Below are 14,801 nucleotides of genomic sequence, written 5' to 3'. Positions count from 1 at the left end.
GGCATGTTGATCTTATATGTGGTTGTCATCCCTTGTCCGTTCAAGTACAATGAGTGCTTTGATGAATGACGTTAATATACATTCAATGAAATTTGAATGAATGATAGCCAGAATAATGGGCAACATTTTGAAGCTTTTTTGGAATTTCAGAATGTGTGAGAACCCAAAAAACAACTGTCTACTCCCTCTATATGGTTTACAATAGGTACGATGATAGTTTCCTCGAATAATCTAAATTTATTCAATATGTTACAACCCTCTCCATGGTTCAAAGGATTGAAGAAAGACTGATAAAGTGAAACTCCAAAGTGAAAGAAAACAATTTCACAAAGAAAGGAAAAAACATACTTCAAGACGGGAACAGTACATCAAACAAGCCAAATAGAAGCTAAATCACACAAATCAATTTAAAAGGCATTATATTCACCATTTCATCAACAATTTTATCTGCATGATAGTATTTCATTCTGCAATGCAGTTCATCAAATGAACATGTTTTAACAATATGCCATTGTAAGATCCATTAATTGTGAACAAGAATGAGAAGAAATGAAGTACCAGTAGAGCCTTGGTGGTATAAACCTGGACCTTCAATGAAGAGAAAGCGACGGAGAACATCCTCTTTTTCAACACCGCACGCTCTCATGTAAGGCTCGGCAGCTTTCGATTGTAGACAACAGAACTTGATTTTCTTATCCTTGTCGGCCTTAATTACCCACTTCACTCCTGCACGTTTATAGCATGCAGGGCAAGGTCTTAGGTGCGAAATAGCAAAATAACAACAATAACAATTAACAAGCGAGCAGGAGTTGTTAAAATGGAGGACCACTGTTTTTGTCAAACTAATGTAAGGCTTCATCAAATACGAGATAATAACTCATAGTTTTTAACTTCATCACATATTAAATTTACACAAGTAGCGCAAGAACCGATTTCTATTAATTTGGCATGTGATAACTGAACTTCTGTAAAAGAATAAGAGAACTTCAGAGCCAAGACATTGCAATCACAAGAGCATTAATCAAATTACTAGGCAATAAGCATTGACTTCTCAGTACTAATCACAACACGTGAGTACTGCTCTCACTCTTCTCCATGAGAATCTTCCTTCTACGCCCCATGGATCCTTTGTTACCTAATTCCCTAAAGCACGAAACAACCATTCCAGAGTCTTTCTTGATAGGGCAGGCCTTGACAGCAAGTCAGTAGACGGACAAACCAACGGAGATCCAGTTTACCGTTCCTTTGATTGCATGAACTATGATTACTTTCGCTGATAAATAACTCAGATTAATAATAGCACTTACAAGAATCTCTAATTTATAATAACAGATGAGCTCATTATAATATAAAAATTTATTCAACTGCTAATTTATGTACTTAATTCATCCCATTACATTACCCAGCAATTCATAATTTAAACAATTTACATTGATGACAGACCTTTGTCTTGAAAGTCTTGTTAGGTTTAATGTCTCAAAATTGGGTTGAAATCTTGGAAAATCACGTTTGACTTGAATTTGGAAAGAAATCAAATTACATTAAAGATTTTTTTTTTTTTTTTAATGCAATTTAACCTAATTCTAATATATATATATATATTTTTACCTTTTAGGACTCCATTAAGTTTATGAACGCGGCCTATAAATTAGAGACTCCTTCATCAGTTTTAGATGAAGCATTATTGTTGTCCTCTATTATTCTCTCCATATTGTTGATTTAATAAATTTCATCGTTCATCTGCTTAGTTTCTCTTTTTCTACTTTGCTTTAATCTTGTTTTCGTGGTGCAATCTTGAATATTTCATAATTGTCATTAATCTCAATCTTGCTTCGTCTTTGGGATCAATATGTCTAGTAATGTATTTTTCTTTTCCACTTTCAATTTCCCTATCTCACTCAAGCTTCCTTCTCTTAATGTAATCACTTTACTCCAAGTGAAAAGACAAGAAAACAAACAATCGCTATGTAAAAATTGAGCAGCTTCTTCGATCATGACAATGAAAATAACATCAACAGTGCACTTCTAAAATTTTTTCTATAAGACTATAACATTAAACCAAACACAAACTAATAATCTCCCCACTAAGTACAGATATCGTATTTTAGATTCAAATTATTTCAAAGCATTAAAACAAGTACCTACATACCACATAACACCAACACAAGTACGAAATGAGGGGAAAAAAATCCAATTTTAGGCTTGGATTATTCCAAAGCATATAAATACATGTACAGAGAGAGAGAGAGAGAGAGAGAGAGAGAGAGAGAGAGAGAGTACCAGTGTGGCAGAGATGACAGACGCCGTCGTATACAACAACGCGAGGACGGAGCAGCGTGGGTAACATCTCAGCCCCGGTCGTAGCAGAAACTTTTGATTCATCAAGCAGCAGATCATCAGTCGCCGCAGCGCAATTGTCTGGTAACTGTGGCGATGAAGCAGGAGTGGAAAAGCAGCGAGGAATCAACGATTTCGAAATCAAATCCCAATTCCTACCACTCAACGCAGTCATTGTCAGTACAGATCGCCTCACCACCCTCATTCTACCGTTCGTTTACGTCTGACTTGAATTATTACTGATAGATTACCAATTTGAGAACAATTTCGAAGTTTTGATATCCTCCCTCCTCATTTCTCTTTCAGTTCTGTGCATTTCTTCAGCTCCAAGGCGGTTATAATTATAGGGCCCCGTGTTGCGATTTAACGGTCAAGATTACTATTGCGCGTCCCACTTCCGTCTATTGGTTGAAAGTAGCGTATGATAAAACTCTAAATAAATAACTTGTTAACAAATTTTCATTTTTGTAACAGAGAGGTTAATAAATTTAGGGTTCATTTGATAGTAATTATGATAATTAATTTTTTAACCATTAAAGATGAAAGTGAATTTCACCTATGAGTAAAAAAATAAAAAATGACAGTTTAAATCGTAAATTAATGATCAAAAAATTAATTTTTTGAGGTGAAAAACTTCTACCAAACGAAAGCATATTTATATCAATAAAGGATATTTTCCCAATCAAATTTATTTGAAACCAAATGTTTTCCTTCCCCTCTAAATTTCTTGACATATAACACATATTTATCGTCTAAAAATTTATAAAGAGGCAAAATAATAAGAGTTATACTAATTATTCATTCATAGTCAATGACTGCAATAATCATCTTATGTGACAATTTATTATTAAGGCATTAATTTGTTACTTGAGATACATAAAATATCAATGCCTCGAATAACAAACTACTACATAAGATGTCAAGTAAGACTACTGTAGTCTCTAACTACCAATTGCATTATTCATAATAAAAAGGTTAGTCCTTAATATGCACATTATCTCCTCTGGTCCAAGAAAAAGAAAACTAATCTAACAATTAATGTTATTTCAGTGGAGATGATCAATAGGCAATAAAGGACGACACCATAGGGTACATTTGGCCATAAAATCATCACACCCAACTCGACTGGATTCAATATATGGCACTGTCTATCTAACTCCTCAAACTATAAGAGGCAAGAGCTGGTATTTGTGCCACTGAATTTCAATATATGCAGCTGTTAACTTGCTGAGAGGCAGTACTAAAACCAATCAGCTCGGCCAGCTGCAGATTTTAACTTCTTAATTGCTTTTAATCAACCATGCATACAAAATCAACTCGAACCAAACGCAGAAATAAAAAGCAACCGCATAATTAATAGAAAAAGAAAGTAGCAAAGCATTCTTATCAATTGTAATTCCAACAAATAACTAAATATCAAAATCGGATTACGAACAACATAAAAGATCAAATCAACATAGAGCCCTCCAAAGCTTTCGATCCAACTTCCAGCAAAGGATAACACCACAGTGCTCAGGGGTTCAGTATATAGTTTGGGAAGTATGAATCCTCCCTGCAACAGACAACGCAATGAATTAAATTAGATTTGATAGATTGAATGTGCACTCAAGCTATTATGGGGCGCTTAGGAATTCACTGTTTGCTGGACCAACAGAAAGGTTCAACGGCAACATAATATCTTGTGCAATTCGGGATAGACAAGTTGAACTAATGACATACAAGGCATGGACATTCATCATTCATCTCAATAATACTATGAGTTAGGCAATAGAAAGATCTGATAAGGGTACCACAAAAAGAAAAGCAACGAATCCAATACTTACTGTTCAGCCTTGTGGTGATTTCCACACTATTCTGGCTTCTAAAATTCCAATACGGTGAATACAAATATATTGCTTCCTATTCATCTTTATTTTAAGAGAGAGTAGGTGTTTTATCTTCTCTTTTTGGGGGTTGGGGACAAGATGGTAACATTATTCTGGGCACTAAGCAAGATTAGCGTGTGGACAAATATGAAGAAATTAACCTGATGTGCAACAATATTCTATTGTTTATACCTGAATGTTACTAGCGTCTATCTGTTTTCCCAGTTGACCGCTTCCCAGAGAATAAATGTTTTGGTCTGAGAGTAGGAATGACCCTATCTGCCTCTCCCTTACGAGCATCTTTGTTCCTGTTCTTGTGAGATTTTTCTGCCAGTTTTACTGCCTTCTTCTTTTGAGCAGAATCTTTCAAGCCCTCTCCCGGAACCACTTCATACGGTGGCCGTGATTTTGACCTCGACCTTGACTGGGATCTTGTCCTCAACCGCAGCTTCTTATTTGGTTGGTTACCATCCAAGTCCATGTCATCATTACCATTTTGATCACCTCTGTCAATTGATCTCTCCCTCTTACGACCCCTAGACTTACTACGAGCACGGTTGATTGCCAGAGTTGGATCAAGTCCCAAAGTTGATAACTGTCTCCCCATTCTTTCTGATGTAAACTGTTTGTCTTTGTCAAATTTCCTGGGTACAGTTGGCCGGCTCTCTGCAGTGCTCTTCTTCATTCTGTGCTGTTGAATGAGCAAGCTTTTCTTCTTTCTAATTGCTGCCAGTGCCTCTTGCTCTTCAGGGGTCAGCTCAGCCCCATCCATCTCAAAATCATCATCTGCCTCTTGTTCCTGGCGCATACCTTCTTCTCTCTCCAATTCTTCAAGCCTTTGTAATATATCAGGGTCAACAAAATCGTATACATTGTGCCCATCAAGAATTTCAGGCATGATGTCTTCTTTCCATTCATCATCAGCCAAAATATAATGCTTTCTCAAGCTCGCAGAGTATACACCTGCACCTCCATTCTCATTCTCGAGATCCTTCTCCAGCTTCTTCTGTTTCTCAGCAGCTTGCTCAGCTTTCTTGGCTTTAGCTTCTAAGACAGCCTCAGGTATACAGGGTGGCCTTTCCTTCTGGTCACGTGGCTTAGGCATTGCAACATGAAAGCGGTTAAGGCAGTCATTCAACTTTTTTGACTTCATTTTTAATTCCACCCTCTGATCCAACAGCCTTTCACAAGCTGCATTCTTTACTGCAATTACACCCTCCTCAGTCAAAGTGCTCATAGTCAAAAGCACACCCTCATCATTTGTTGGCTCACCCCCTTGACCTATCAAAGTTTTCATAGCTTCTGCTTTCATCTCCATGACCAGCTTCATATCATCTTCCGAAATCCCTTCCAATGCCTGTAAGTCAGTCTTATTGCAGACTATAATCAACGGTTTGTTCATAAACAATGACTTGATGCTGTGGAAAAGAGCAGCCTGCTGAGCAATGCTGTACCCACAAGATCCAGATATATCAAGGAAAAACAATACAGCAGCTCTTAAATGGGCAAGAGCAGTAATACTGCACATTTCAATGATATTACGATCCTCAAAAGGCCTGTCCAGAATCCCTGGAGTGTCAATCACTTGGTACCGTAGATATTTGTAGTCAGTGTGACCAACAAACAGTGATTTTGTGGTGAAAGCATAAGGCTGTACATCCACATCGGCCCTTGTAATTTTATTAATAAATGAGCTCTTGCCAACATTTGGGTACCCACATATCAAAATTGTCCGAGTATTTGGATCAATTGAAGGAAGCCTCGCCATGTGTTGTCTTATCTGTTCAAGATAAGCCAAACTAGGGCCAACACGTTTGATAACAGTACACATACGACCTAGTGCAGCAACCTTCAAGGACTTGCATCGATATAGGGAATCTCCATACTTCAACAATTTCACATAGTCCTTTGCAATCTTACCAATCAGGTTCCTAGCAGTATTGATTTGGCCAAGGGCAAGCTTGAAATGGTCTTTGTTGTACAGAACATGGAGAAGGTCACCATAGAAAGGGTGGATATCATCAAGGCGAGGGAACTCCTCAATAATGGTGGAAAGTTTATCATGAAAGTTTTGCTGCGTATACTTCACTTTGCGCATGTAAAACTGACGGATACGAGAGATTGCATATCCCTTGTGAACAACAGTCGGTGTCTGGCGCTGGGTGCGGGAGAGAATGATATCAATAAAGTCCTTCCCAGTGGGAACCACCGTAATCTTTTTAAAATTGTATTGCACCATGTCTTAACCTTTGTTTATCACTATGAAAGAACAAAAGTCAAATTTCAGTACAAACAACTAGACATCATTAACGCAGGTAAACAAACGCAGAAGGAAACACATTGGAATAACTGGCAATAATAAAAACCAAAAATTTCAGCCATAATCTGAAATATTACCTCCTACAGATTTCACGTCATCTATCTCAATTTAAATAATTAAATGTTCGCAGAAATACAAACCATTGCATCAAAGCATAGTACGAAGCATACACGGAAGAACCCACAGAAAAATCCCTTGTCAGAACATGAATTTCTAAATTCCATTACCCATAACCATTATTTGGTCCAAATTCTAATAAACTAATAATTATTAATTAAACGAGTTGAAAATAATTAAATTGCAAACTTACCTTGCAGAACTAAAGATTTCAGAGAAAGAGAAAAATGGCTAAATACGAAGACAAAAGAGAGGAAAGAAGTCGGCTGTTGGCTGTGCATTTGAGGAAAAAGAAATACGGGTTTAGGGTTTTAGTGTCCTGCGGAGGTAACCTAATAAAAGGGAAATTTTCGTTGAAGTTCCTAATTTATGATTTTTATAGTAAGTCGGTCTTAAACTTATTTTCTTTTACGTTTATGACTTAAACGTTCACTTCTGTAGCTCTTTAGTCCTAAGCATATTACATTCATAGAAAGTAGAGACATTAAAATGGCATGCGACTCAGGCTCGAGAATGTGCCATCATTTTTTATTTTTATTTTTCCTCCAGAAAATGCTTAGTTTTAAAAAAAGAAAATTAAAAAGAGAGAAAGAAAAGAAAAGAAAAGAAAAATCTTTTTTCAATTAGACTTTGACGTTTTTAAACTTTTTGAATTCATTTAATGCTACCAATTTATTATTTAGCATGAACGAGAAGTCAAAAGACGCAATAAATTATAAGACAATAATTAATAATTTGTTCATCGGCTTAAGGACTATGGTTATATACAATAATATTATAAGAGCATCTTCAAAAAGTTTCTTTATTTTTATACAAAATAAAAAATCTTTTGTAAATACTCTAAAAAGCCACGCTAATCCTGCTTTAAACACCCGATTTCATTTGTCATCTTACCAATCAACACAAGGGCGAGGTGGGCATATTGGCTGACGGCGAACAAAAAAGGTAGCGGTTGTGGGCATAATTGTCTAATTGAAGGCTCCAAGCATTGACAATACTCATCATTCAACATCCCCTAAAGCGTGTATATGGATTTTGGACCAAACTGATAGCGTTTTTCACCATAATACTTATTTTTATCTTTATTCGATGTATGATCTTATCCTTTAACAGTAAAACCTCCAAATGCATGGATAAAAATTGTGGATTGTTCATAAAATGATGTTTGATCATGTTATAAGCTTGAAAAAGCAATGCCAAACATACACAAAAATTAACAATTTAGTGATCCGTGAAAGTCTTAAATAAATAATTTAATAACATTACACAATCTTGTTCCCATAGATTAAAATCAAAAGCAAATAGACAAAATTACATTTTAAAACTGCAACTGTATCAATTAAAACTGCAAATTATGCTACTAATATCAGCAACCACATCAAATGCAAAAGACGAATTTCACAAGAAAAAAATAGAAAACCTCCTCGTAAAGATTCTTGATTGCATTCCAAGATATTTACTTGAATCAGTTTTGATAGTCATCTGCGTACTCTCTGAAACTATTCGTCAGTCTCCTCCTCAACTTGGCCTTCTACAGTATTAAAGAGAAAAAAAAAATTGATAGTTACTTATTCAATGACAAGATTGGAATTACAGTTGAGCGAAAAAACTCTCACCAGCAAGATCAACAGCCAAGTTCGCCTGAGCATCAGCCTCCGAGTTCAAGTCCTTTGTGATAATAAAAATCTCATGTTATTGCCCAAAAACTGATCTTTAAAAAGACGTTTTATGGTGGAATAACCGTGATTAGCATGTGATAAAGTTACATATATATTAGGGGAAAAAAAGTGTCACTTACCCTAAGGACATGAACAATCTGGAAAGAAAGAAACCTATCCTTGAGTTTAGTTGCCTCATTGAACAAGTTGGAAATGTTTTGATTTTTTACCTTCCACAGACCCTGAATCTGAAAATGAAACATTAGGGACCAGATCAATGAAAAATGGAGTAAAAATGATTCACTAAACAGCGGTAAAGTTAGTAATAATTAAGAGGGTGTTTGATAGTCATTTTTATGTAAAAATGCATTTTAGAATAGTAAATTAATGTGAAATGTGTGGTTGAAAAATAAGGAAAAATTTTTGATTTGCGTGTAATATTATTTTAATAAATAATGTGTGGTTAAAAAGAAGAGAGAGAAAAATGCATTTTGAAAAAAATGGCTACCAAACGAGGTCTTAACTGTCATATACAAGTAATCAAGACACAACAGATAGCGTCCAAATTACAATGCTATGTTAAAAGTAAAAAACAATATTCTCAAAAATTATTGAAGTTTTTTCATCTCTCTCAAAATAAAAAGAGGTCTACAATACAATTATGACGACAGAAAATAATAAAATAGTGTTGTTGAACGAGAAAGCTAAACCCCTTATTAAAGAGTAACAGCATTGTCTCAAGCAATCATAATATAAGGACTAAATTTGAAGTCATAAAACAGAAAACAGATCTGTCACTATCCCCCGTGCACAGGAAAAAAGGAAAGAAAGAAAGGAAAAGAAAAAAAAAGGAAAAAAAGAAAGAAAGGAAAGATGTATACCTGCATGCAAACAAGTTTGGAGTCGCCTCGAACTCGAATATTTGTAAACCCTTTTCCAAGCGCATATTTCAACCCTAAAATGATACCTCGATATTCCGCAACACTAGTGGTTGCTACGCCTAAACCTTCACGTAACCTACAAATCTAAGATTTAAAATTGGTTGAAGATAGAAATTACGAAACTGGAGAGACAAAATATACAAAATATGTAATAAGCACAAAATTTACCCAAAGTCCATCATCAGATCGTAGTACAGCTCCAGCTCCAGATTGTCCAGGATTTCCTTTCGAAGCACCATCAAACTCAAGAGTACAAGAGTGCTGCTAATGATGATGACTATCAGGTTTTCAGCAGACCATGTTATAAAAACACATTTTAGATTCTCATCACTCAAATCTGATGGGATACCACAAGGCGAGACTAGAGAGTATAATCAACATATTTTATTTCTTTTTTTCCCTTTACATTGTCCAGCGCTATTTAATCCTCAGTACAAAGATGTCATTAACGTAGAGTTTTAAATCATCAACCCAGTCGAACTTAAGAATTTTTTGGTGTGGGTAGCTCTCATTTAACAAACAACCAAACAAAAATGTATTCGCTCTATGATTATCACCATTGACCACTCACACGAAATGATGGAGTAGAAGACAACTCTTATATGTATTGATAACTTCTTTCACATTTAAGATGCTTATATTTAATCAGAGGGCTTTGTCCTTATTCTTTTTTTCATTTTGTTGGCTGGGGGGTATGGTTTGAAATTACTAACATTGAATTTATTCTTTAACCAGCATCACCACCGCCACCAACCCCCCACCTCAAAAAAAAAAAATAATAATAATAATTAAAAAAAATGGAATTTGAAAGAGGCAATCGTAAAAAAATAATCTTAATATATCTTCTTTGTGTAGTTTCTTCTTATGGAAGCAGTTTGCGTTTCCAAACCTGATATGCATCAACATATATTGATGCCAGCACAAATTTGAAGTAGAAATATTGAATGTATCGACTGAAATTGATCGCATAACTAGATAATAGCCAACTTACCCCATAATCTGACCACATAACTTCCTGTGACCTCTTTTTTGTTATAGGCTCACTAGATGTTTCACCTCTAGAAGCAGCAAGTTGCTGTAAGAAAAATGAAGATTCTTATAAATGAAAACATATCCCATGTATAAATCAAATCCAAACACAATATTTGTCAGATTAGCTTTTACTTTTTGTTTTCAAAAAACACAACAATACTGCCAAAGCATTAGATAACAGAGCAAACAAAGTAGTACAAGTTAATCCCAGAGATAAGCACAATTAACGTGGGAGATCAATTTTCTCAAATCTAGATTCTTGTCATCTTCCAATAACAAATTATTGTACTCAATTATGATTAATGCACACTATCATGGTTGTGATAAGGGATATCAAATATGTAGAATTGTAAGTACTACGAATCCCTACATCAAAGACTCCAATGGGAAATCACTTAGAGTTTCCTTAAAAGCCGCACAAGTTTTTATTTTTTATTTTTATTTTTCGGAAAATCTTCAATGCACGCGCAACTGAGATATTTCCCAAAAAAATAATGGATAGAAAAAAATTCCATCACGAATATGCATAAATCATCTAACCTGAACAGAGCATGGCGCAAGAGTGCCAAAAAGTTCTTCGGTTAGATCAGAAGCTCTGATTGAATAAAGAGCATTTTTAAGCCCACATGAAAGAAGATATTTCTCTGTATTTTTTGGGATGGAGCAACCTTTATACACGCTGACAGGAGGATCACAAATCTGGTAAGAAAAGATAGATGGCAAATAAAGGATTAATCTATTTGTACCAAATAGTTTACCTAATGTTTTACCGAATTGACAAGTGTTGGCCCCCTATTGGAGGGGCGGCTGTGGTTCGGTAAACCATTAGGTAAATCCTTATGTTTTTGTAGCATAACCCGCAAATAAATTGATTAATGCCCTGCAATTATACAATTTCGCTGTGAGAAAAACACTATTCTTTTTCTTTTTCCTTTTTCCTGAAGACACTTAAAATTGAGAAAAAGAAATGCATCACATATCAAAGTGATATCACATGTAGTGCCCATTGAGATCTCCCAATAGATAGATGATGACACACGGTAGCGAAAATACAAATGGTAATGCATTACAAATGATCTACATTTTCATTAGGCCAGTAAACAGTTGTCATAACTCACCCTCCCCTATGGGAACACAAAAACAAGAGTAGACGAGATTAGCAAATGTATAAAGGTACGAAAGGAGGGAGTCTTCACCGTACTGGTGCTTGTATCTTAATAACGAAGTTGAGAAGAAATGGCCAGTCAAAGAACCTAATATTGAGGAAAAAGAAGAGAACTGATAAATGTATCAGTTTTCTTCCTTTTCCCTCAATGTCTAGGTCATGATTCATGGCATATGTCAACAAAAAGGTAATTAATATTATTCATTTGAATAATAGTAGATGAACTAAATTACCAAAAAGAGTGATATCGTCAGATAGCTAAACATTGTTTCCATGTGAAAGTGTTGTGATGTGCTTATACTAAACTAATATAAAATTCAGGGAATTTGCACACAAAAGAAACTTATGTTGATGACATTAAATTGAAGTGCGAGTGACTAAAATTAAGAATTAAAAGTAACAACAAAATCTTCTTAACATTTCTTCACCTTTATTTTATTTGTTTATCCCTATATTACAAGGGAAGACAAAGGGCTAAAGGATCCCAATTTATATACATCCACTGCTTGTATTCGAAGAAAGAAAGCCACCCAATTCAAAAGACTAAATAAAAGATGTTTCCAGCAGTATACAAGCTGGTGGGAACTGAAAAACGTGAAAAAAGAATATATGAAAGTAAAAAGGATTTGCAACAATACGTAAAAAGATAGTCTGATACCCCCTGTGGTTCAAAAAAGTTTTATGAATCAACAATAAGAGAATGAATTGACGTATGAAAGAAAAATATAGGAATTCACATATCAAAATTTGTAGAATCACACTACCGAGGATCCAACTTGAGCCTGACAATCGGTTAAGTTCTTGTAAACACCAATGAGGTCACCTTTCCGAACAGCAAAGAATGCTTCCCCGTCCTTCATTACTGGTTCAGGATAAAAATTTCACTTACAATAACTATCTGTCTATCTCCAAGAGAATTCCCGGTGACTAGTTCTGAACTTGAAATTGTTTCAACAAAATTTCCAGATTAAAGGTCTATAACCACTTGTCAGAAACATAATTTTGATGGAGAACGCCTGTAAACTGGACCAGCAAAGGCGATGCTCAATCATATAGCTGAAAATATGCATGATACTACTCATAAAGAATTTAGTTTCTATTCGTAAACACATTCCCACAGTAAAAAATCAAAGGGAAAGAGGGGAATCTTAACTCTTACTAAATATTCAATTTTTCCATTAAGCAATGCCTCTATCCTCAAAAATTTTATTCAATTTATTTCGTAGATAATGAAAATGGCTAAAATAAGCTCAAAACAGAATTATTTAAAAGTATATTAAGCCCTTTCCTATTCTTTATCTTCCCAAGTTCCAATCTTTATTGATCACAATAACCTATATCCTTCTCTCCTCTTTTCATACACTACATCTTAATTTTCACTACTCCATTAAATATTTGTTTTGATAGATCAAACAATTGAACATGCACGCATAATTTAGTTTATTTTTTTGTTTATTTATTTCATGACGTTTAGCAACAAAAAGATGCAAAAGCTCCAGCCTTTCAATCAGTTTTACAAAATTCAACTGAAATTTAAAAAAAAAAAAGTGCAAAGAACCCATATTTTTCTTAAAAAGTAGAGTAATTAAGAAAATTAGAAAACGAAAAATCATGTAAATACAGAAATCAGAAATTCAGTGAATATGAACGTACCTTCAAAATAGTTAAAAAAATAACTTTCGGAAAATAGCAGAGCTCTTTACGAGTGTGTGCGTCGTGGGTGGGTAGGTGCGTGGGTAAGTGCAGGGTAAGGGATAGGTGAGTGGTGGAGTGGGTGGGTTAGGTATGAGTGGGATGAAACCGGGGAAAATAACTTTTCTATTTTCGAGTCACAGGCTTACAGCCAGCCGTGTGTGGTCCGGATTGGTTTATTATTTTCTTAATTTTACCTGTTGTGTGCACGTTTGGCTGAGTTTATTATTCACACGTTTGTAGAACCGTTACTTATAGACACCTATAAACGAATTAAACAAGTACATAATTTTCTCCTTCGAATTGGTAATAAAGAACAATTGTGCAAATAAAAACAATGATTAACATTTCCTAATATATATATATATATATATATATATATATATATATAAGGAACAAATTTTCAATATTCCAAATTCTGAATTTGCGAGTGGAGTCAAGCGTAAATTCACGGTCAGGTTACATGCTTTGAGAGTGGTGATCCTGGCAAAAAATAAATATATTCTCATATATATATATATATATATATATATATATATATATATATATATATATAATTTTCCTTTTCGGTAAAAAATTCCATATATTTTTTTTAATGACTTTTAAGGAGTATTCAATTAAAACTTTTGAAAATATGTTTATACTTTTATTAAGCCCTCGTTTGGAACCTATTAAATTTTATTATATTATATTTCATTTTTCTCTCTTTTATTTTCAACCACACAAACTTCCATAAAATAATATTATACTTAAATCGAAAACTTTTCATTTTTTTTCAACCACTCATTTTTCAAAATAACATTATTCTACCCATTAATTTTTTCACAAAATGAGGGTCAAATAGAGGCTAAGTGATAGACCTTTATTTTTTGGAGAAAAAATTTGTGGACTTCTATAAATTTGTATTGAATTAATTGAAATCTTTCGGATGGTTTAAAAATTACCCAAAATAAGTGTAATGTAATTTTGTCCGGTTCTTTCAACCCACCAAATCGATCCGAGATTTGATCATTTCTCACATCCTCTTATAATTTTATCCTCTATAAAATAATTTTTTTCAACCAACATATTTCCTTTAAAACTAACTTAATTAACCAAAAAATTATTTATAGGCAAAAAAAAATTATAATTAAAAATACTTATAAGTAAAACATTGCTTATAAGATAAGAAAAATTACATTATAATTAAAAATTACTTATAAGTAAAATATTAATTATAAGATAAGAAAAAATATATTATAATTAAAAATCACTTATAAGTAAAAATATCCACTTCAAATTTTTTAAGTAAATATTTAAGTTTATTTAATTTTTTAAGTTAAATATTAACTTATATGTAAAAAAAATATTGATAAGAAAAATATCATTTACGAGTAAAAAAATCTCATATAAGAAACTATAAGCTAAAAACTTTGCTAAGGAATATATATATATAATTTTATGTTTTAAAAAAACTTTCGTAATCGGTGAATAATAAAGACCCAAGTATAGTTTCGACAGTTTTAAAAATTGCTACTAAAAATTGATCCACTCATAAACATTCAAAATTGATACTCATAACTTGTACGTTGAAACTCCCAAGCAAGCTCTCATAGATTTTCATTTTAAAACTTTTGTAGAATTCATATGACATTTTGAAGATTTTCATTTTAAAATATAATTCACTTGAATCTA

The 14,801-nt window shown here is 33.8% G+C and overlaps 3 protein-coding genes across 4 annotated transcripts; all 3 read right to left on the bottom strand.

Annotated features, from left to right (window-relative positions):
• Positions 1 to 134: 134 nt before the first annotated feature.
• On the bottom strand, positions 135 to 2,831 carry LOC111403349. The gene is made up of 2 exons (XM_023031819.1): positions 2,281 to 2,831; positions 135 to 726 (listed from the first exon to the last, which is right to left on the bottom strand). The coding sequence occupies exons 1-2, from the start codon at positions 2,540 to 2,542 to the stop codon at positions 524 to 526; spliced, it is 465 nt and encodes a 154-aa protein (XP_022887587.1). The 5' UTR covers positions 2,543 to 2,831; the 3' UTR covers positions 135 to 523.
• An 837-nt stretch (positions 2,832 to 3,668) lies between these two features.
• Positions 3,669 to 6,980, bottom strand: LOC111403347 (nucleolar GTP-binding protein 1-like). The gene is made up of 3 exons (XM_023031816.1): positions 6,833 to 6,980; positions 4,395 to 6,461; positions 3,669 to 3,889 (listed from the first exon to the last, which is right to left on the bottom strand). The coding sequence occupies exon 2, from the start codon at positions 6,439 to 6,441 to the stop codon at positions 4,405 to 4,407; it is 2,037 nt and encodes a 678-aa protein (XP_022887584.1). The 5' UTR covers positions 6,442 to 6,461; positions 6,833 to 6,980; the 3' UTR covers positions 3,669 to 3,889; positions 4,395 to 4,404.
• Positions 6,981 to 7,864: 884 nt separating this feature from the next.
• LOC111403348 (uncharacterized protein Mb2253c-like) lies at positions 7,865 to 13,260 on the bottom strand. 2 transcript variants are annotated; one of them, XM_023031817.1, is made up of 9 exons: positions 13,089 to 13,260; positions 12,200 to 12,458; positions 10,811 to 10,969; positions 10,230 to 10,313; positions 9,407 to 9,502; positions 9,179 to 9,322; positions 8,438 to 8,545; positions 8,256 to 8,307; positions 7,865 to 8,170 (listed from the first exon to the last, which is right to left on the bottom strand). In XM_023031817.1, the coding sequence occupies exons 2-9, from the start codon at positions 12,293 to 12,295 to the stop codon at positions 8,139 to 8,141; spliced, it is 771 nt and encodes a 256-aa protein (XP_022887585.1). In that variant the 5' UTR covers positions 12,296 to 12,458; positions 13,089 to 13,260; the 3' UTR covers positions 7,865 to 8,138. The 2 variants fall into 2 exon arrangements, with proteins under 2 accessions (XP_022887585.1, XP_022887586.1); XM_023031818.1 differs by having other exon boundaries at positions 9,407 to 9,499; positions 13,089 to 13,256.
• Between the last annotated feature and the right edge of the window lie 1,541 nt (positions 13,261 to 14,801).

This window comes from Olea europaea, chromosome 11 (genome assembly GCF_002742605.1).
Source record: "Olea europaea var. sylvestris chromosome 11, O_europaea_v1, whole genome shotgun sequence".
Lineage (NCBI taxonomy): Eukaryota > Viridiplantae > Streptophyta > Magnoliopsida > Lamiales > Oleaceae > Olea > Olea europaea.
The sequence above is the reverse complement of the archived record's forward strand: the minus strand, read 5'-3'. Positions and strand labels throughout refer to the sequence as shown.

Coding starts and splice junctions, on each gene's coding strand:
- LOC111403349 (XM_023031819.1), bottom strand. CDS start 2,542: ATGAGGGTGGTGAGGCGATCTGTACTGACAATGACTGCGTTGAGTGGT. Junction 727..2,280: donor CTGTCATCTCTGCCACACTG/GTACTCTCTCTC, acceptor ATAAACGTGCAG/GAGTGAAGTGGGTAATTAAG.
- LOC111403347 (XM_023031816.1), bottom strand. CDS start 6,441: ATGGTGCAATACAATTTTAAAAAGATTACGGTGGTTCCCACTGGGAAG.
- LOC111403348 (XM_023031817.1), bottom strand. CDS start 12,295: ATGAAGGACGGGGAAGCATTCTTTGCTGTTCGGAAAGGTGACCTCATT. Junction 10,970..12,199: donor AGGCTCAAGTTGGATCCTCG/GTAGTGTGATTC, acceptor TTTTCTTACCAG/ATTTGTGATCCTCCTGTCAG. Junction 8,546..9,178: donor CCAAACTTGTTTGCATGCAG/GTATACATCTTT, acceptor TTTCATTTTCAG/ATTCAGGGTCTGTGGAAGGT.